General features: G+C 42.4%; 1 protein-coding gene across 4 annotated transcripts in view; it reads left to right on the top strand.

Annotated features, from left to right (window-relative positions):
- thsd4 (thrombospondin type 1 domain containing 4) overlaps positions 1 to 23,721 on the top strand; it is a 217,034-nt gene that overhangs the window by 7,462 nt on the left and 185,851 nt on the right. For 2 of the 4 annotated variants that reach the window (XM_062963311.1, XM_062963312.1), the window contains exons 2-5: positions 1,014 to 1,115; positions 2,633 to 2,748; positions 5,499 to 5,568; positions 16,721 to 17,163. In XM_062963311.1, the coding sequence (XP_062819381.1) occupies positions 2,717 to 2,748; positions 5,499 to 5,568; positions 16,721 to 17,163 (545 nt within the window). In that variant the 5' untranslated portion in view covers positions 1,014 to 1,115; positions 2,633 to 2,716. Of the gene's footprint in view, positions 1 to 864; positions 1,116 to 2,632; positions 2,749 to 5,498; positions 5,569 to 16,720; positions 17,164 to 23,721 lie in introns of all 4 variants that reach the window. The other 2 variants (XM_062963310.1, XM_062963309.1) reach the window with 2 other exon arrangements.

Raw genomic sequence — 23,721 nt, 5'->3', positions numbered from 1 at the left:
GTGATGTATTATTATTATTATTATTATTATTATTATTATTATTATTATTATTATATTATGACACAGCAAACAAGATAGATATGCTGGATTTCGTATCACAAAATCACAAGTCAAACACTTCCCAAGTGTCTAGGACTGTGTGATGTATTATTACTATTATTATTATTATTATTATTATTATATTATGACACAGCAAACAAGATAGATATGATGGATTTCGTATCACAAAATCACAAATCGAACACTTCCCAAGTGTCTAGGACTGTGTGATGTATTATTATTATTATTATTATTATTATTATTATTATTATTATTATTATTATATTATGACACAGCAAACAAGATAGACATGCTGGATTTCGTATCACAAAATCACAAGTTGAACACTTCCCAAGTGCCTAGGACTGTGTGATGTATTATTATTATTATTATTATATGACACAGCAAACAAGATTGATATGCTGGATTTCGTATCACAAAATCACAAGTCGAACACTTCCCAAGTGTCTAGGACTGTGTGATGTATTATTATTATTATTATTATTATTATTATTATTATTATTATTATTATAATATTATGACACAGCAAACAAGATAGACATGATGGATTTTGTATCACAAAATCACAAGTCAAACACTTCCCAAGTGTCTAGGATTGTGTGATGTTTTTTCGAATGATGCGTGCAGATCCCTGTAGGGTGGCCTTTTGCAGTTGGTAGTTATTATTATTATTATTATTATTATTATTATTATTATTATTATTAGATGCACTCCTGGGAGTGTTCGGTCCCTTTGCACAACGGTGATTCTTGGAGGCTCCGAATGGTGCTCGGCTGTTTCTTTTTCACGTTTTGTCTCGAGCAGATAACAACAAAGCCCAGTGTTATCCCGAAGATAACGTCAAGTCCCTGCAGTAAACGTTGCCTGTTCTCTCTCGAGCCGCACACAGCGTGGTTGGGAAGATAAGCCTCCTCTTTCTCCAGCCTCTTAACCCTTATCTGATCGGTTGACAGGAAGCGATAAGGACTTATCTATGGGCAGCAATGCCGTCATGTTTCCCCGACAATCTGAACACTTGGCCGGGATCTTGTAAGCAAAGAAAGCTCCAGTAGAAGGTGATGGTGGGAGATGTAGATTTTGGGAACAGGGCTGAACCTCTGCCGGGTTGTTACGAATAATATTGCAATATAGTCATATAATATAATATATTGTATGTATATATACTTGTAAACCGCCCTGAGTCTCCTTTGGGGTGAGAAGGGCGGGATATACATGTCGCTAATAATAATAATTATTATTATTATTGGAACGGAATTTCTCCTCTGTTGGACGTGCATCCACACAATGGGATTAATGCAGTCTGACACCACTTAACTGCCGTGACTCAATGCTATCCAATCTTTAGAGTTGTAGTTTGGAGAAGCACCAGCACTCTTGGGCGGAGAAACCTAAAGGGACGGTAAAACTACAACTCCCATGGTTCTGTAGCCATGAGCCGTGACAGATCAAGCGGTGTCAAACTGCATTCATTCCACAATGTAGATGCACCTTTGTTCACAGTTGTGACACTTGCGCCACAGTCAAAACTCCTCCACATCGAATTTGTCACATTTGCTGACAAATTTGTCAGATTTCCTGACAAATCAGGCCAGGATTCAGAATACTTAACTAAGTCACTGGTATAAAATACCAGCCTTGGTTTTTATCACTGGAGGCATAAAATTTATGGCTGGGCCATGGTGCAGCTGCAATAAATCACCACTGACTGAGAGGTCATGAGATCGAAGCCTGAGTTGGATTGAGCTCCCAACCAATTAATAGCCTAGCTTGCTGTCAACCTAAGCAGCTCGAAAGACAGTTGCATCTGTCAAGTAGGAACTTTAGGTACCGCTTTATGCGGGGAGGCTAATTTATCTAATTTACAACACCATAAAAACTTCCAGCAGCATGCAGAAAGGAATGAGGAAGTACTCCATCAAGGACTCAGTGTCACAAGGCAGCCCGAAAGACAGTTGCATCTGTCAAGTAGGAAATGTCAAGTAAAGATACTTCTTTATGCGGGGAGGCTAATTTATTTAATTTACGACACCATAAAAACTTCCAGCAGTGGAAGAATGAGGAAGTACTCCATCAAGGACTCGGTGTCACAAGGCAGCCCGAAAGACAGTTTCATCCGTCAAGTAGAAAATTTAGGTACCGCTTTATGCGGGGAGGCTGATTTATCTAATTTACAACACCATAAAAACTTCCAGCAGCATGCGGAAAATGAGGAAGTACTTTATCAAGGACTCGGTGTCACAAGTGGCCGATGAATCAGCAGCTCCCCCTGTGGCCGGAATCAAGCATACCCTCATGAAAAGCCGGAAGCTGGAAAATGTTAAATTGCCTCTGTGTCTGTCTGTGTGTCGTATGTTTAATGGCATTGAATGTTTGCCATGTATATGTGCATTGTGATCCATCCTGAGTCCCTGTCGGGGTGAGAAAGAAGGGCGGAATATAAATACTGTAAATAAATAATAATAAGCAAATAATCTCATCATTGGTTTTGTAGACATTCATTGAGTGTTTCATGAGATATCCAGAGAAGTCATTACCCCCCTTATTTATTTATTTGATATGTCTTTCCCTCCAGGATTTCTCTATAATCCTCCCTGAAATTCCAACACACTGGAAGGCATCGGTTTCCCTCTCCGCCGCTTTGCTTTCAGGGTCAAGAATGATGCTCGACCATTATAAAGGCTCTTTACAGTGAGTATTAATCCCTTTTCAACCAAATGACTTACACACACTTCTTCCCATATATCTGTATCCAGGGATGGTATCACATAATATACTGTATATACTCGAGTATAAGCCTAGTTTTTCAGACCCTTTTTTTAAGACTGAAAAATCCCCCCTCGGCTTATACTCGGGTGAGGGTCCTGGTTGGCTTATATTTGGGTCAGCTTATACTCGAGAATATATGGTACATTTATTATTTTTCTCTATTATTATTGGTAGTATTACATTTATTATTTTACTCTATTATTGTTGCTACTATTACATTTATTTTACTCTATTATTATTATTATTATTACATTTATTATTTCACTCTGATCTTATTATTATTGTTGCATTTATTATTTTACTCTATTTATTATTACTTGTATTATTTTCCTGTAATAATAATAATAATAATAATAATAATAATAATTATTATTATTATTATTACATGTGTTATTTTACTCTATTATTATTAAAAGGATACATAAGCACATTTACATTGAAGAAGATAAGAATAATGATTTAATCAGACAGTCTTATCTTAAATTTGAACTTTATATAAATATTCAAAAACATTTACCAACTGATGCCTCGATTAATGTAATTTTATTGGTATCTATTTTTATTTCTGAAATTTACCACCCTTGGCTTATACTGGAGTCAATGTTTTCCCAGTTTTTTAATGGTAAAATTAGGTGTCTCGGCTTATATTCGGGTCGGCTTATACTCGAGTATATACGGTAATTAAAGCTTATGTTATTTGGGGGATCAGTTGTGTGTAATGAGCTTAGGGTACAGACTTTGTCTGTGTTGAACTAACAAACATTTGCAAGTGAGACATGTCCTTGATGTCGTCCTGGCCTTGACACTGAGATTCCCTCCCAATTTTTCGTTCCAAATTGTTTTGCGGAGGTAATAGTTTTACCTGGTTTCCCTTTATATATATATTTCTTGCATTTGAAGTCTGCTCGTCTGGAGCGATCCCTGCAGAAGAGGAAGAGCTTGTTTTTGTAAATTTGGGAAGAAACCCCAGGCATGGCGAAGCATGCAACATTACAGTCCGATCTGCCAAAGCAAACTATCAATTGACATAACATAAAATAACAGGCAGGCCTTTTCAAAAAGTGATTTTTCTGTTATGTCAATTGATCGCTTTCTTTGGCTGCTTTTCCTCTCCCGCGCATGCTTCGCGATGTTAACTTTCCCCGCGTTTGGTACCAAAGCGTGCACACGGATGGATCAGAAACACGCCAAGGTTTATATCAGGAAAAGAGTGAAGATTCCCAACTCTGGGCTTGAAAGAGAAAGAAGAGATTGGCTTTGCCATTTCAGGCAGACGTTCATAGGGGACAGCCAAGGAAGAACTAAAGTATTGTGTTGTCGAAGGCTTTCATGGCCAGAATCACTGGGATGCTGTGAGTTTTCTGGACTGTGTGGCCATGTTCCGGAAGCATTCTCTCCTGATGTTTCGCCCACACTATGGCAGGCATCCTCAGAGGTTGTGAGGTCTGTTGGAAACGAGGCAATGGATCCCATTGTTTGACCCAACTAGAATAGATCCATTGGATTAGAAGTTGACCATGGAGATGTGCCTGAGGATCTAGAGATTCTTACAGGGACATTTGTAGGCCTTCCATTGTGATTCTATGACCAACTTATGGTGGAAGTCGACCATAGAGGCATGCTGGAGGACCTAGCACATTACAGAGTACACTCCTCTAGGTATTTGTAGGCCTTCCAGTGTGATTCTATGGCCAACTTATGGTAGAAGATGACCATAGAGGCATGCTGGAGGACCTAGCACATTACAGAGAACACTCCTCTAGGTATTTGTAGGCCTTCCAGTGTGATTCTATGGCCAACTTATGGTAGAAGATGACCATAGAGGCATGCTGGAGGACCTAGCACATTACAGAGAACACTCCTCTAGGTATTTGTAGGCCTTCCAGTGTGACTCTATGGCCAACTTATGGTAGAAGATGACCATAGAGGCATGCTGGAGGACCTAGCACATTACAGAGAACACTCCTCTAGGTATTTGTAGGCCTTCCATTGTGATTCTATGGCCAACTTATGGTAGAAGATGACCATAGAGGCATGCTGGAGGACCTAGCATATTACAGAGAACACTCCTCTAGGTATTTGTAGGCCTTCCAGTGTGATTCTATGGCCAACTTATGGTAGAAGATGACCATAGAGGCATGCTGGAGGACCTAGCACATTACAGAGAACACTCCTCTAGGTATTTGTAGGCCTTCCAGTGTGATTCCATGGCCAACTTATGGTAGAAGATGACCATAGAGGCATGCTGGAGGACCTAGCACATTACAGAGAACACTCCTCTAGGTATTTGTAGGCCTTCCAGTGTGATTCCATGGCCAACTTATGGTAGAAGATGACCATAGAGGCATGCTGGAGGACCTCAACCTGTGGTTCCCCAGATGTTTTGGCCTTCAACTCCTAGAAATCCTAACAGATGATAAACTGGCTGGGATTTCTGGGAGTTGTAGGCCAAAATACCTGGGGTCCCACAGGTTGAGAACCACTGACCTAGCGGTTCCCAGTGAGAACATTTCTGTAGACATTTGTAGGTCCTTCTGTGTGACTCGGTGGCCAACGTCTTCTGGAAGTAGCTTCTGAAGTCAAATTTGTGGTCTGTAGTGGTGAGGAAAGCTGTGCTGCTCGCCATGAGAAGTTGTTTCTGGACTTTTTTTGAAACCATTTTTGTCCCACAGGATCCTCAGTTCCATCGTTGTACTTGGATTTCAGCTTGTCATCCCACAACCCTCGATTGAACACAGAAAGGTAAGACACGTCAATCGTACAAGTGGTAAATTCATATTGTGGTGTTGGTTATCCTAGCGAAATAAACTCAAGGCACCAGGTATCAGCTGATCTTGGACGCTAAGTAGCATTAACCTTGGTTAGTTCTTAGATGGGAGACCATAATGGAAGACCATGTGCTGTAGGCTTTACTTCAGAGGAAGGAACTGGCAAGACCACCTCTGGGCATTTCTTGCCTGAGGAAACCCTAGGACAGTGGTTCTCAACCTGGGGTCCCCAGATGTTTTTGGCCTACAACTCCCAGAAATCCCAGCTGTTTGGATTTCTGGGAGTTGAAGGCCAAAAACATCTGGGGACCCAGGTTGAGAACCACTGCTCTAGGAAATTCAAAGGGTTGACATGAGTTAACAAGCAATTCAAAGGCATGTATACACAAGTGTGGGTCCATCTTCAATGTTGTTGCTATTTGCCATTAAGTTAACTTTGACTTAGGATGACCCTATGCTTGAGGGACCTCCAGAAGTCTTCATCATGAGCTGCTCTGCTCAGATTTGGAAAACTCAGAGCATCCATGGCTTCCTTCGATCGAACCATCCCACCTGTTGTTGACCTCAGTTGGTATTTTCCTTTCAGTTTCTTCTATTTTGAGAAGGAGAGTGTTGGTAAAGTCCAGAATATAGAGTATGTGGAAATGGGATGGACCTGAGTCGTGTTTTAGGTGCACCTCTACAACTTGGAGAACTGAAGTTGGGATCCTATGACACGCCATGAGTGGAAGATTTGGAGACCAAAACCATTTCTGAGGAGATGTTATGGGGAACCTAGTGGATGTGGATTCTGAGATCTGTAGTATAACGTCTCCACGAGGTTCTGCTGTAGGTCCTCCAGAGCGGTGCCTCTCTTAAACAAAAGTGGAGATCAGGTTTCGACATAATCCGCAGCCGAAATTCCACTGCGGTTTGATCTCTCGGCTCAGCCGTACAGTAACACCATGATCGGGCCATTAATCCCACGAGATGGACGGATTTTGTTTCCCCGACCTTAAGAATCCACCTATTGTAGCCAAGCGAAAGGTATTTATGTCCCGAAGGCACCGGGACTTTAATCTCTCTCGGAGGAGCCAAAGAATGCCATCCAGGTCTGCTAATGACAGAGAAATGTAGCATTTCCTTCACGAGGAGGCCTCCTGCCCCTCTGATTGACGGCTCCATTGTTTTGAAAGAATGCGGCTGTCCCACCAAGGTGCCCGAGTGTTGCTTTTCAAAACACAGGTTAAGCAGGGTCGCTCGCAACTTCGCAGCTTATATTTGCAGAACATGTACTGTCTTGACTTCACACCCGCCTGCTTGTCTTGGGGTGAGCCCTTGAAGCATGTCCCTATTTACATTGCATTGTTGCTGCAGAGGTTGTTATTTCTCCTGGGCCGCCGGGATGCCAGTGTTAGTGCAAAAAGCAGAAAAACAAGGAGAACCGAGGATAATAACACTCTCTGCTTTATTCCGGATGTGTTGGAAACGAGACATGAGCACGGTGCAATTGGAAGGCACTTTCAACCTTCTTTCAAAAAGATTTGTTGATAGGGAACATCTCCTCAGATCCTCACGTTCTCTATGTTGGGTGCCCGTCTTGATACTGGGTGCTCCATTGGCAACCATCGTGACATTGGGTCTCCGTTGGCAATCATCTCAATATTGGATGCTCCTTTGACAATCATCTTGACACTAGGTAGTCCACTTGCAACCATCTTGATATTGGGTGCTCCTTTGGCAATCATTGTGACATTGGGTCTCCGTTGGCGATCATCTTGATGTTGGGTGCTCCATTGGCAACCATTGTGACTTTGGGTCTCCATCTACTTGCAGTCATCTTGATGTTGGGTGCTCCATTGGCAACCATTGTGACTTTGGGTCTCCATCTACTTGCAGTCATCTTGATGTTGGGTGCTTCATTGGCAACCATCGTGATTTTGGGTCACCATCTACTTGCAGTCATCTTGATGTTGGGTGCTCCATTGGCAACCATTGTGACTTTGGGTCTCCACTGGTGATCATCTTGATGTTGGGTGCTCCATTGCCAACCATCATGATATTGGGTCTCCACAAGGCCATGATTTTGATATTGGATGCTCCTTTGGCAACCATCTTGATACTGGATGCTCTGTTGCTACCATTTTGATATTGGATACTCCATTGGCAACCATCATGACTTTGGGTCTCCATTGGCAATCATCTTGATTCTGGGTGCTCCATTGGCAACCATCGTGACTTTGGGTCTTCATTGGCAACCATCTTGATGCTGGATGCTCTACTTGCAATCATCTTGATGTTGGGTGCACTATTGGCAACCATCATGATTTTGGGTCTCCATTGGTGATCATCTTGATCCTGGGTGCTCCACAGGCAACCATAGTGACATTGGGAGCCTCTTTTGGCAACCATCTTGATGCTGGATGCTCTACTCACAACCATTTTGATGTTGTGTTCCATTAGCTACCATCTTCATATTGGTGGTTTCATTGGCAACCACCAACTTGACGTTGTCAATTTTGTGGGCAAACCAACCACGGTTTGAATACCCAGCCTGGGAACGTGTGTTACACAATATGACTTCTGTATCCTGTAAGGTTGCCCAGTGGTTTTCCATGGCTGACATCTACTCTGCAGAATCAGCCCAGTTTCATACCACTTAAACTGCCATGGATCAATTCTATGCAGTGGCCTCACCAAACTGCAACTCCCTCCCACGATTCCCTAGCACTGAGCCGTGGGGGCTAAAGTGGCATCAAACTGCATTAATTCTACAATGTAGATGCACCCTGAGACTTTAGGGATCACATATCCTTCCATCCTGTGTTTCTGAGATTAGATCACGCCTTACATTGCCTGTGTTTCAATTTAAATTCCTTTACAGTAATTTTATCCAGTAAGGCGGGGTGCCTTAGATATAAATCAGTCAAGCGGGGGGCAGGGGGTGTCAATGAGATTCCTTGAAAATGCAGAATCTAAAGGAGGATGGACGGCTTCTCTTCCCAATAAAGAGTTGGGTGCTTTGGGTTTCAAAGAGGACCAACTCTGACCCGGTGCCTCCTTCAGGGCTGCTTACATGGGATAGTTCTTGAGTTTAGCCGTTGGACGCGGGCCTCCGCTGAACACATGTGCTTTTCCTTAAGTTGGAGGAGCAAGGCGCGTATGTAAGTCCTTAAGGATCAGAGGGTTCAGGTTTTGGCGAAGGAAATTCTAGGATTCCTCTGTGTGCACCTTGCACATCTGGTTTTGCTCCGAAAGGTAAGCAGAGGAAATATAATCAGACTCGGAGGCTTGGGGAGCTGAATGAATGTTCCATTAAGATATTTGTAAATAGTTTGAGATTTCCTTACGGCCAAAGCTAACTGAGAAATGAAGGGGAAGCTGGAGAGAATCTGCAGCGGAATGGGCGGGGATCCATTTAATTTCCAGCTCTCGGTCCCAAGGCACCCATTACCCAGCATTCTCTTCTTTTTATAGGATCCCTCTCTGTCTCTGTTTGCTTATATAGTCATTTTAAACAAATTCTTCCTTTCCTCTTTCCTCTTCTTTTCTTTTGTTGGAGGAAAAACTCAGTGGACACTGGACGGGTGACTAGCCCCCTTTCCCCAAACGCAGAAGTGGGCAGATGGTGGCAAAAAGTTTCCATGTATGGAACATTTTGGATTTCTAGATAAAGAATACTCAACCTGGATGGAGAAAAAGGGTCTGGGCTACATTGGTTCAAGATAATTTGCCTTCTGGAGTGCTTCGATGGATTTGCAGTCTCTTCAGATGTCGGGTGGAGTGTCGTTGGCAGCTCGCTTAGGCTTTCCGTGCCTTGCGTGGTACTTTCTGATCACAAAGATAATCTGTTTTCAAAGCATTGAGTTCCTTTCGCCTTCCTTGGCACAGATGTTTGGGCAGGATATTTCATTTAAACAATTAATATACAAAGAGTAGAAACCCAGATCAGTTAAGGCGGGTGCATTCACACTTTCCATATACTGCAAAGCTAATAAAATACGCGTGTCATTTCCTGGCAGATACAGCAAATCATGTTACCATATAGATGCTACAAGGTTGGTGATCTTCCAATCATTGCACCTCTGTATCCTGTGGAATTTTTGGTGCGTAACACAAGTAAATATATGGTGGAAACTGTGAGGCCTGAGCATGAAGGAGAGGCATCCTACTTACTGATTAATTGCAGCTCGAGTAGACCCATTGAACCTGTTGTTGAATAGCAAGTTGACATCTAAACAAATTCAATTGATTCAATAGGATTTAGCTCAGGCATGGGCAAACTTGGGTCCTCCAGGTGTTTTGGACTTCAACTCCCACAATTCCTAACAGCCTACCAGAGGAACACAAAAATACTAAAAAAATGGGGTGCGACTATTATGTGATGAAATACAGTTAACCTGTCAGTTAACTTGCTTTGTGACCGGCTGTTAGGAATTGTGGGAGTGGAAGTCCAAAACACCTGGAGGGCCCAAGTTTGTCCATACCTGATTTAGAGCATGACTTTTGTCCATATGTACCAATGAGAGACATTAGCTTGGCGAGTCCCCATTTATGAGCTATTGGCCTTGGTGGTTCCCATCTACAACAGGTAGGAATCGTTTGGCTCTCTTGTATTGTTGGACTACAGTTCCCAGCTGTTCAAACCACCATACCATATGGAGATAAATCCCGGGAGTTGTAGCCGAACAATGTTTGGGGTGCATGGTTTCCATCCTTGATCTATGGAAGTGGTTTCCTACCTTTTTGTGACCAGGGACCACATTGACCAGGGACCATTCTCCAACATTAGCATCAAAAGGGTTACGAATCAGTTTTTGGTCAACTTTAGATTCGGTTTGGTTCTTTGAGGTGCTGATTCAGAAAACTGCATTGGATACACCACATCAGCTCTCGTTTCTGATACAGAACATATGCCACCCAGTAGTCACCCACAGAAAACCATATTTAACCATCTAGATGTGGTCTATCTAATGCGATTTTTCTGAATCAGCACCCCAAATAACCCCAGGAACAGTCTTAAAAACGAAGACATCAAGAAAAAAATATGTTTGGTTGGGCTGTGTTATTATTTGTAGTAGTAACAGTGAGGCTGTGGACCAAATTTTAGTTCTTGTGGACCATTGGTGGTCCACGGACCACAGGTTGGGAACCACTGATCTATGGGGTCCCTTCTCCAGTGAAAAACACATGGCCTTCTCATTGGAGTTTAGAATCCTCCTCCTCCAAATGTATTCATCCCTATCTACATTTAGGTGGTTTTATGTCAGTTGATGTTTTAAATAGGGAATAATAATAGTTTTCGCCTAATTCAGTTGCTGGTCCCTTTTCCCAACTAGATGTTCCCAGTTGATGGCAAGTCAACGCTTTGGTAAATCTCCTCAGTTCGGGTCTTTTCTAGCTGGGGTTCAACAACTAGATTTGTCCATTCTCGGAGACTGTTGGTATTCATTCCATGGAAGGCTGTTGTTTTTGTGATGCTATCATTTTAATAGCTTGTAATCTAATTACCGTATTACTGCACCGAGAGCTTTGTAAGCCGAACGCCGCGAAGGTCGAGATGAAAATCTGCAAAATCAACTATCGATTCTAATCCATCGAAATCTTCCCACCCAAGGGTTGCGAGTGTCGTGTTACCAGATTTTAGAAATGGCAATAAGGGACATTTCATGGCGAGGCGGGATTGACAGTTGGGAAGCAGTTGTTGACAAGTTTGTGTCCTACCTGAACAACACCAAATAAAAATATTGATTTCGGTCAGGTATTCTTCTGTGCATTTTCTAGATTTTCCAGTGTGATTTTATAGTATTTTCCACCATTTTCTTTATACTCGTGTCTTCAACTATCCTCCATATTGTGATCAATTGGAAAACCCATTGGTGCAATGAGTGGTCCTTAGTGGTCCTTACATAGGTAGGTAGGTAGGTCCAGATCATTGGTGGTCTTATACATAGGTAGGTAGGTAGGTCCAGATCATTGGTGGTCTTATACATAGGTAGGTAGGTAGGCCCAGATCATTGATGGTCTTATACATAGGTAGGTAGGTAGGTCCAGATCATTGGTGGTCTTATACATAGGTAGGTAGGTAGGTCCAGATCATTGATGGTCTTATACATAGGTAGGTAGGAAGGTCCAGATCATTGGTGGTCTTATTCATAGGTAGGTAGGTAGGTCCAGATCATTGGTGGTCTTATACATAGGTAGGTAGGTAGGCCCAGATCATTGATGGTCTTATACATAGGTAGGTAGGTAGGTCCAGATCATTGGTGGTCTTATACATAGGTAGGTTGGTAGGTCCAGATCATTGATGGTCTTATACATAGGTAGATAGGTAGGTCCAGATAATTGGTGGTCTTATACATAGGAAGGTAGGTAGGTCCAGATCATTGGTGGTCTTATACATAGGTAGGTAGGAAGGTCCAGATCATTGGTGGTCTTATACATAGGAAGGTAGGTCCAGATCATTGGTGGTCTTATACAATGAGTGGTCCTTAGTGTTCTTTAGATCAATGAATGTATTCATGGGTTAGCCCAAGGGTCTTGATTGACTATAGCACCATGTTAACAAATTAGCATTTCTGAGGCCTCATTACATATTCAGTTTCTTGTACAACCAGTTAGTTTTGGAATAATTGTGGCTTCTCGTTCTAGCGATATTTCTTCCTCTGGGGTGTTCTGTCATAGCAAAGTTTCGACAACTGTAGGCCAAGTCCCAGGGTGAAGATCTTGTTTCCTCCAAGTGGTATTAAGAATGTACAGATCAACTTTACGAACACATGAACTGCTGTTTGGGTCGGGACGTTTGAATGCGGGCCAGTGGGTGTCTGAGCCGGGAGGTGAGGATGGATGGATGAACGTCTTGAGATAGCTATTTATCTGTTATTCCCCATTTAGTATGCATTTGAAGTCGGCCGCACTCAGAAATGTGGAAAGGAATGTCGAGTGTGATCCTGTGGAGTGATAACTGGCAAAGAAAGGCCTTTGCCGTCAAACCGTTTGCCATTTTTCATGTAATAATAACACACAATGTTGGGAAATAAACAGGCAGTTAATAGTGATTTGTTCAAAGGCCTGAAAGGAATTCAAGTTTGATGGGTCTACATAACATTTAACCTCTACTTTCCTCTGAATAACAAAGTCAGAACTTCCACAGAGGAAAACAGCTGTTGAAAGATGCATACTCTAGATGAATAGTTAAGTTTGATGGCCCCAATCCAAATTCACATGTATCAGCAACAAGAGCTGTAATCTCTGTTAGATATTCCAAATACCATGACCATCTGTTTTGTTCTCCAGTTTGCAGAAGCTCTAGCTAGCATGTCCAGTAGTTGAGTATCTTTGGAGTTGATGTCCAAAACATTAGTGTTTTGTCTTCCAGATGTTTTGGATTCCCAGAATTCATTACTATCAGCCAAGTCTGTTGGGGCTTTTGGGAGTTGGAGACCAAAGTTTTGGAGATACCAGTCTAGAAGACCAAAGTATAGGACCACTGGTTCAGATTGACTAGATCAATGTGCAGACAATGCTCTGTCTAGATCAGGTATGGGGAAACCTAAGTTTTCTACTTGACAGGTACAACTGTCTTTTGGGCTGTTTAGGTCAACAATGTCAGGGGGTTAATCAGCTCTGAACCACCCTGATTTATTGGTGAGCCAGGCCTCTCACTAATCTATCCTCCGTTGGACTGCTCAAGCATCAGGCTTAGCAGCACCGACAAACGACACCACAGTAGTAATTCAGCTGATTGCAGCGGTTTTTAGGCTTTATTATATATACAAACTATTTACAGTTACAAAGTCCATCGCTCTTAGGACTCATGCTTTCCTAAGCAAGGCAAAGCACGACCTTTCTCTTTGCCAATAATTACCAAAGCTCTTCTGCTGGCAACTCCTACATTCCAGAGCAGAATGACGAATGTCCTGTCCGCCCTCTAAGATCGGAAGGCTTGACCTATTGGTTAGGCAGGCTATCACTCAAGCTGGCCTGCCATTAACCCGTGTGCTGCTGGAAAGCATGCCGGAATACACAGTTGCAAAACTCCAACAGCAAAACACTTGATTCAGCATTTCACCCTTACACCAAAATACACCAACAAACAGAGAGCTAGGCTATTAATGGTCGGGAGCTCACCCCCACCTGGGCTGGCTTCGAACTCAGGACCTCTCGGTCAGTAAGATGGGCCTATCAATGTCTTATGCATGGATTACTGGACATGTTTGTTTGTTGTAGAGCATCTACATTCAGTTCAAAGCCATGGAAGTCGAATTATAAAGTGTGTGGGAAAACACGTTGGACATGGATTTGAGATACACATTGAGCATATACCGGCATATGCATTGATGTGAAAGTGCACAGAGAGCTATTGATGCATAAGGAAAAAGGATACGTATATTTGTATAGTTACCTATTCGGTTGTACGTTTGGTTCCTTCGTTCAGTTGAATAATATTGCCTTTTGACACAAGCATTGTGCAACACAATTAGTGCACCTTGGAGATTTATGCTATGCAACCTCTGCATAAAATCTTGGCCATATTTCAATGTAATATTTCATGGTTATAGATTAATACTGGAATAGAACAAACTGAACAAAAAATGCCTCACTCAGAAATAGATGGTTATCGGCCGTTTGCATGCTTCTTGGGCACTCTTCCATCTTGAACCATGGCGATTCAATTCTAAGTCACTGAACTGTAACACACCTTAAGTGTGTTGACAGAAAGGCAATATATACGTACTATAAATAACCAGAAAGTGGGGATATCATGACATTCTATACAAACCCGCCTGTCTTCTAGGGCTGGTTTAGACCTGATTGGGAGTCCCTCATGAAATCTCCTTGGGAAGAGAAATTGGTATTAATTGTGACTCCATGGTTGGGTGCCGGAGTTGTTTTGTGTGTATGTGAGTGTGTGTGATGGCTGCTCCAGTCTCATTATGGGACTGTTTCAAGTCCCTGCCAAATAGACTTCAAACAGTTGTCTCTTTACCTACCGTATTTTGGCATTCTTCACTCTGGAGTTATTTATTCTCTTGACTTCTGAATCTCTTCCAACTTTTTGGCAGTGGAGCTTGCAAATTCCTTTAACCTGCACAGTTGACTAACTGCCTGTGCATTAAATAAATCACTTCACACAATGCAAAGAGATTGAATCTCTAGCATTCGGTAAAACCAACCCCAATGGCTTGTGGATATGGGTCCACGTTTTGGCCACATTGTGGAGCTGGACCTGGCTGCTCTTCTCTCCCTCAGAGGCCAGGGCAATGGCAGTTGGAATCCAGAGGAAGGAGATATCATGAGCCTCTGGGGCCAGGACAAGATGGAGCGGTGTCTTGGTGCTCTTCTCTTCATCTAACCTCAGGGTGGTGGCACTTGGGATGGATGGAGGGCCTTCCATCACTGGCTGGGGTCAGGGCTTGATGGAACTGTCAGAGTATTTGCAGCGCGGCAGTAGTTGGATGGAAGCAGTGGAGCGCAGAACGAAGAGACACTCAGAGACATTGGTAAAACTATTTACAAAGTTTTACTGTATGCAGCAGTAATCAACACAAACAGACTTGCAGACGACAGACGAACACAGGACTGTTCTGTTCTCCAACAGAACTTGACTTGAACTCTAGGCAGACAGAACTCAACTGAACTGACACAATCGTTATGCACAAATACTTGTGTCTGGATACTCCCTAGTTCCAGCCACACATCAAAGTCATCATAGCTTCTTGGCAATTAACTCTTTCCACACTATGGTACATTCTGAATGATGCAATCAGTCGCAATACAAGCATGGCACAAATTGCATTTAAACACTATCAATACACAAATTCCACATTAACAGGAATTGTGTCTGGCTGCTCTTTCCTTCCTTCAAGACCAAGGTGGTGGCAGTTAGGATGGATAGATGGATGGATGGATGGAGGGCCTTCCATCAGCTGTTGAAGCCGTGTCTTGATGCTCTTCTCTTCCTCTAACATTAGGGTGGTGCCACTTGGGATGGATGGAAGGTCTTCCATCAGCTGCTAGGGTCAGGGCATGATGGAACTGTATCTGTTTGCTCTTTTCTCCCTCCAAGATAAGGGGGTGACTGTTGGGATGGATGGGTGGGTAGATAGAAGGCCTTTCATCCACCCACCCACCCTTTCATTCAGCTGCTGGGGTCAGGGCATGATGGAGCTGCATCTAGCTACTTTTATGTCCTCAGAGGACAGAGCAATGGAAGTTGGGATACAGAGTGAATGGATCTCATTAGCCACTGGGTCAGGGCTGTTGTGATAATCTCTGAGCGGTTAGACTCAATTTAACCTTCTCTGGGGGAGATTCCACCAAAAACAGCAGAGTAGCAAAAGCAAAAGCTTTCAAATGCAGCAGTTACTTACACGGGGTGAGCAAAGAGAAGCCTTTGACCATTTAGGATTGCAATGGACTGCAGAGTCTCAGTAAAAGTTCAAAAAGTATTTATTCAGGTAAAAAGAACTCCATTGTAGATAGAAAGGCTTGGGAGCTGTCTAGTCTACTCTAGACTGGTTTCTAAGGAAAAATAAGAAAGGAAAAATAACAAACATCTAAATAGTTACATCTTGCCAGGAGAGATGGCGAGATGCTTCTTGTTAGCTAGAAGAACAAAGGGAGAAGAGAGAACCAAAATGGTTCCAATCTCATGGTCCAGTTTATTGGGGCCATAAAAGACATTCTGACCAATGGGAAGTTAGTGTCCCTAAAGATTCACAATTCTACTAACTTCAAAGTAAGGGATGTGACGTAAACAGGATAGAGTGAAACACAGTAAAGCCTATCTAAGCATGCTTTGGAAACAGGAAAAGGATTCCCTCGATCTAGCTCTATCATCTATCTAACTACATCTAGACTTGAGTAGTCCAGGGTGATTCCCAACAAGGGCATGATGGAGCTGAGCCTGGTTGCTCTACATCAGCCATAGGCAAACTTCAACCCTTCCTCCAAGTATTTAGGGCTTGTAATAGTTGAGGTCCTAAACATCTGGAGGAAGGGTTGAAGTTTGCCCATGCCTGCTCTATATGTTGACTTATCACTCAATACTCAATTGAGTGGGTTGGAATTGGCCAACAAGATTCTATCCCCCCCAACTCCACTATTCATTACCTTGTGATCATGCTGAATTTATCTCTCTCTAGGTGCCGCAGAGGATAGAAGAGCAAAACACTGCCGCAGAAGAAGACAACACAGGGGTCCCAGGCGTATGGGGCAGCTGGGGACCCTGGTCGGCTTGCTCTAGAAGCTGCAGCGGCGGAGTGATGGAGCAAACGAGACCGTGCCTCCCAGGATATTATTACGAGAGGAACTATCGCCGGCCGGGGCAATACGCAGCCCCGGAACGAACCCTGGCTCCTCACCAGCAAGCTCCTCACCAGGAACAGCAACTCAGCCCTTACTCGGGGCATGTCATCTCCGCCATACGGACCTCAGTGCCTCTTCACAGAAACGAGGAGGCTTCTCGGGCCAGCTTTCGAACGGGAGTCCCCTCGGGAGGACGCAACGACAGCCACTTGAGCAAGGGGACGTCCAGGGGAGCGAGGCCTTCTCAGTCTCGGAGACGTAGCCCCAAACTGGAAAGAAGGTACTGTGGTGCTTTCGCGTGTGCAACTACTTACTACCACTACTACTACTGCTGCAACTATTTCTTGCCCATCCTCTATCTCCGATGGGTACTGTATATACTCAAGTATAAGCCTAGTTTTTCAGCCCTTTTTAAAATTTGATGTTTAAAAGAACTCCCTTGTAGATAGAAAGGCTTGGGAGCTGTCTACTCTAGACTAGTTTCTAAGGAAAAATAAGAAAGGAAAAATAACAAACATCTAAATAGTTACATCTTGCCAGGAGAGACAGCAAGATGCTTTTCCTTAATGCCTCCTTATTATCCAAGATATTCACTTCACTTCACTTTATTTCTTAATTAGTTGCTCTCCACCCGAGTGCTCCGAGCGACTTACAATTTAAAATATCATTCCACAACATAAAAACATTCAACAGTGACTATTTGGCAAATTAGATATTCGCTTATCCAAGCTTCTGCCGGCCCGTTTAGCTTGGATAAGTGGGACTCTACTGTATTAAGGAGACTATTTATTTAATCAAACTATTCTGAATACCATTGCTATTTATGAATCAGATTGAATCAAATTAAATCAGGCCGCTTGTGTCGCTTCAATGGCTTACCATTCCATCAGCTGACCCTGTAGATACGATGGTTGGAGGACATATCAATCCATCATCTGTGATGAGTAGAAGACTTAGCTGGCTCTCGTGATGATACTCCGCATATTGTGGTCCAAAATGTCACATTGACACACTCTAATAATGGTTGAAAAGAGTCAACTCTTTGTTGGAGGTGTTAGCTTTTTTTTCCCCGTGTCAGGAGCAACCAGAGTTGCTTCTGGAGTGAGAGAATTGGCCGTCTGCAAGGACGTTGCCCAGGGGACATTGCCCGGATGTTTTGATGTTTTTACCATCCTTGTGGAGCCTCCGGTGGCCTAGGGGATAAAAGCCTTGTGACTTGAAGGTTGGGTTGCTGACCTGAAAGCTGCCAGGTTCGAATCCAACCCGGGGAGAGCGCAGATGAGCTCCCTCTATCAGCTCCAGCTCCATGCAGGGACATGAGAGAAGCCTCCCACAAGTATGGTAAAACGTCAAAATATCCGGGCGTCCTCTAGGCAACGTCCTTGCAGACAGCCAATTCTCTCACTCCAGAACCAACTCCGGTTGCTCCTGACACAAAAAAAACCATCCTTGTGGGAGGCTTCTCTCATGTCCCTGCATGGAGCTGGAGCTGACATAGGGAGCTCATCCGCACTCTCCCCGGGTTGGATTCGAACCTGGCAGCCTTCAGGTCAGCAACCCAACCTTCAAGTCGCAAGGCTTTAATCCTCTATGCCACCGGAGACTCCTAGAAGGTGTTAGCTGGCCCTGATTGTTTCTTGTCTGGAATTCTCCGGTTTTCTGAGTGTTGTTTATTTACTGATTTTAGAATTTTTAAAAAAACCGGTGACCAGATTGTGTTCATGGTCATGGTTTCCTCCTTTCTGTTGAAATGGTCCACATGCTCGTGGAATTCAGTGGCTTCTCTGTGGTTGTGAGCGTGGTCCAGAATTTCTGTGTTTTCTGGATGCAGGATGTCTGGGCTGCCCCCAGTTAGAGAGGGTCTCCCGGCTCAGGCGGAAGTGTGGTGGGGGGTGGGCTTCCCCCACAAAGAGCCCCCAGGGCCGGCTTCCCACTTTCGGCTTTTCAGACACAACACGCCTCCCGTGCGCCGCTCCGGCCGCTTTCACGAGGAACAGATGCCTTCCAGAAGGACTCGGGCCCACAGCTGGCTGCTGTCCCCAGGAGGCTTTTCCAAAAGCAAAGTTGATTAAACTGCTTTGAAAGCATATCCGGGAACAGTAGAAAGAAAAAGAAAATGTTAGGGACAGGTGAGATTTTTCTTCTGCGTGCTTTCCTCCCCAAAAAACATTTTATTTGAATAGGAGTTTCTCTTTAATAGAGATATACCATATATACTCAAGTATAAGCCGACCCGAATATAAGCCGAGGCACCTAATTTTACCACAAAAAAACTGGGAAAACATTGACTCCAGTATAAGCCGAGAGCGGTAAATATCAGAAATAAAAACAGATACCAATAAAATTACATTAATTGAGGCCTCAGTAGGTTAAATGTTTTTGAATGTTTACATCAAGCTCTAATTTAAGATAAGACTGTCCAACTCTGATCCAATCATTATTCTCATCTTCTTCAATGTAAATGTGCTTATGTATCCTTTTAATAATAATAATAATACAGTAGAGTCTCACTTATCCAAGCCTCGCTTATCCAAGCCTCTGGATAATCCAAGCCATTTTTGTAGTCAACGTTCTCAATATATCATGATATTTTGGCGCTAAATTCGTAAATAAAGTAATTACAACATAACATTACTGCCTATTGAACTACTTTTTCTGTCAAATTTGTTGTATAACATGATGTTTTGGTGCTTAATTTGTAAAATCACAACCTAATTTGATGTTTAATAGGCTTCTCCTTAATCCCTCCTTATTATCCAACATATTCGCTTATCCAAGCTTCTGCCGGCCCATTTAGCTTGGATAAGTGAAACTCTACTGTACATGTAATAATAAATAGAGTAAAATAATACATGTAATAATAGAGTAAAATAATAAATGCAGTAATAATATTAAGATCAGAGTGAAATAATAAATGTATTAATAATAATAAAAATAGAGTAAAATAAATGTAATAGTAGCAACAATAATAGAGAAAAATAATAAATGTAATAATACCAATAATAATAGAGAAAAATAATAATCATCATAATAATATAATAAATTTTATTTCTACCTCACCACCATCTCCCTGATGGCAGCAGGTTTGCTTCTGGCTGCCACAAAGGACCATTTTTCATACTTTGAGACTTTGTTGTGTGTTTACAATTCAGTTGTAGTGTTTTTCTTCGTGGGAGTTGAAGTCCAAAACACCTGGAGGCCCAAAGGTTGGGAACCACTGTTCTGGAGTCTATTTCTTATACATAAGTAGGTAGGTAGGTCCAGATCATTGGTGGTCTTATACATAGGTAGGTAGGTCCAGATCATTGGTGGTCTTATACATAGGTAAGTAGGTAGGTCTAGATCATTGATGGTCTTATACATAGGTAAGTAGGTAGGTCCAGATCATTGGTAGTCTTATATATAGGTAGGTAGGTAGGTCTAGATCATTGATGGTCTTATACATAGGTAAGTAGGTAGGTCCAGATCATTGGTAGTCTTATACATAGGTAGGTAGGTCTAGATCATTGATGGTCTTATACATAGGTAAGTAGGTAGGTCCAGATCATTGGTAGTCTTATACATAGGTAGGTAGGTAGGTCTAGATCATTGATGGTCTTATACATAGGTGAGTAGGTAGGTCCAGATCATTGGTGGTGAACTGGCAGGGATATAAAGAATATTCTGAAATCTTCAAGAGGTATAAAATATGTGCTTCTCAAGTCTTGGTTAACACTTATGAGAAGAATCCAGTCTTGATGACCATATTTGCCTTTGGACCCTTCTTTGAGGCTTCCCCGCAACGGGAAGACGATGGCTAGAATTGTGCGTTCCTTCCTTTGGGAACCGAAGGAGCCAAGAGTTAAAGCCCGAGTCAATTGGCATGAAAACATAAAGTATTATCTCACACTTGGAGCCATGGAAACGCACAGATAGCTGCACAAAGTCAGAGAGAGTCCTCTTGATGTAATAAGGCCTTGATCCATCCTTAATCTGGTTTAGATCATGGGATCTCCGATAGATATGCTATCCTGGGAAAACTGCTTATACAGCTTTTCCTCCTTGATTTTATGTGTCTGACATTTCCAGTGTGGGTCCCTTCCCGGTTGTGCGACGGGGCATCTTTTGATCTCGGACTGGCGTTTGCATTCCTTTCTGCTTCTCTGACTTCTTAAGCTGCCGAACAGTTTCTTCCCAGGCTTGGAAAAAGGTTTCTTTTCACGACGGCGGCTCCTAGAAAGGCAATATGTGCCTTCAAGTTCCCTATTATGGTGACCCTCTAAATTTCACTGGGTTTTCTTAGGCAAGGAAGAGTCAGAGGTGGTTTTGCCAGTTCCTTCCTTTGAAATATCGCTTTGTATCCATCAATGGATTCCCATCCAAGCCACTAACCAGGACTGGCCCTGCTTAGCTTCCAAGTTCAGACAGTTTCTGGAGCCTCTTGGGTATTTGGGTTCAAACTGGAGACTCAGAAGAAGGAGATTCAATCTGGGAATTCAGGATACACATGGGTCCAATTTGTGACTCAATTTTCGTAGCTCACCATCCACAGAACACAATGGTTTCTGTGAATTGTCGAAGGCTTTCATGGCTGGAACCACTGGGTTGCTGTGAGTTTTCTGGGCTGTCTGATCATGTTCCAGTATTTATTTATTTATTTATTACCGACATTTATTTCCCGCCCTTCTCACCCCGAAGGGGACTCAGGGCGGTTTACAAGTATATATGTATGTATGTGTGTGTGTGTGTGTGTGTGTGTATATATATATATATATATATAAGAGTGATGGAATCAGGGCACCAGACAAAACAACAAAACTACAGGCCCCCCAACCTCAAAATCTGACAACACAACCCATCATCCATGGCTCTAGGTTGATACAACAAAAAGAAAAGAAAAATAAAGTTCTAATTAGAGGGAGAGGAATAATTGTTTTTATCCAATTGCTTCCAGTTAGAAGGCTAAGCTCCGCCCACTTGGTCTCCTAGCAACCCACTCAGCCCAGGCAGACTTAGGCCTCACTTAGGCCTCTTCCACAGATTATCTAATTTGCACTGGATTATATGGCAGTGTAGACTCAAGGCCCTTCCACACAGCTATATAACCCATTTAGAATCTTATATTATCTGCTTTGAACTGGATTATCTTGACTCCACACTGCCATATAATCCACTTCAGTGTGCATTTTATACAGCTATGAAAAAGGGGCCTCATATAATCCAGTTCTAAGCAGATAATATAAGATTATCAATATACAGTACAGTCTCACCATACTTCGCCACAGCAACGCGTGGTCGGGCACAGCTATATTATATTATACAACTATATTGCAATATTATTAGTAATATTGCATGTAATATAAATATACAATTATAATAGTGAATTATAATTATGATTACATTGTATTACATCATAATCTTATTATGTGGGTTTTTAATAATTTATCCTGTTTTTATTACGGTCTTACCATTTATGTGTTTTAAATGAAATTTTTATCTTGTATTGTTGTTTATATTGATATATTGTATTATTGTTTTATCTTTTTATATTGTGATTGTATTGTGTTGCTTATATTTTGTTCTTATGTTGTTTGGGCCACTGCCCCATGTAAGCCGCCCCGAGTCCCCGTGGGGAGATGGTGGCGGGATATAAATAAAGTTTTATTATTATTATTATTATTATTATTATTATTATTATTATTATTATTATTTATTAATAATAATAATAAGTCGGCTTATACTCGAGTATATACGGTATATGATAAAATGAAATGGCTCCGTCGTTGTAATCCTAGGAATGATGCTAGAAGCCGCTCTAAATGTTATCGGGGGGACTCTGTCATACGTCAGATAATGCAGAAAATCTGAAAGTGGCATGTAATGGTGAATGTCACCAAATGCTTGCCTTTCAACATGTGTTATCTGAGAAACAGTAGCCGGTTTTTCTGCGATAGCACAACGAACAGCCCTATGTTTTTGTAATAGCAGCCGTCCTGTTTGGCACATGCTGCTTTTCATGAGTCTGGCACTCTTTCGTTTCCAAATAGGCCTTCAATATTGATCGTTGACCACGCAAGACATCGTGGTTTCCAATTCCGCCTTGGCAACCTAACGAACAAATCCAATGGCTTCCTTGAACTGGCAAGTTTCAGACTCCTCGGGGCAACCTCGTTTGGTATTTACGTATTTTGCTTTGCGGGATTTGGCTAATTGCCTCTCCGAAAGCAACAACCCCGCCTCCTTTGGAGCCTGCCAAAGGTGATCGCAAACTCCTCGGAGGCAAAACAAAAGCTGTTAATAGTTTGTTTCTCAACACAGCGCAGATTAAGGCAAGAACATAAACACCAATAAAGCCCAGCGTAATTAGAAGCGGTTGTTTATGTGACGAAGGAAACACGGTTTAACCTGAAAACAGCGTGGGTTGGCTCAGTTTAACGTCACTTGCCTTCGAGTCATTTCCAATGGATATGGGTTTTTCTCAGTCAGATTTATGTATTTATTACAGTATTTATATTCCGCCCTTCTCACCCCAAAGGCAGATCACAATGCATATATACATGGCAAACATTCAATGCCATTAGACATACAACATATATAGACAGACACAGAGGCAATTTAACATTTTTCCAGTTTCCGGCTTCATGAGGGTATGCTCGATTTTGCCACAGGGGGAGCTGTGACACTAAGACCTTGATGGAATACTTCCTCATTCTCCTGCACGCTTCTGGAAGGTTTTATCATGTCGTAAATTAGTTAAATTATTAGTTAAATATAATATAATATATATGTGAGTAGTTCAATAGGTACCACTCCGGCGGGAAGGTAACGGCGTTCCATGCAGTCATGCTGGCCACATGAC

The sequence above is a fragment of the Anolis carolinensis genome, unplaced genomic scaffold (genome assembly GCF_035594765.1).
Source record: "Anolis carolinensis isolate JA03-04 unplaced genomic scaffold, rAnoCar3.1.pri scaffold_11, whole genome shotgun sequence".
NCBI classification, from domain to species: domain Eukaryota; kingdom Metazoa; phylum Chordata; class Lepidosauria; order Squamata; family Dactyloidae; genus Anolis; species Anolis carolinensis.
This window is presented reverse-complemented; position numbering and strand designations above follow the sequence as displayed.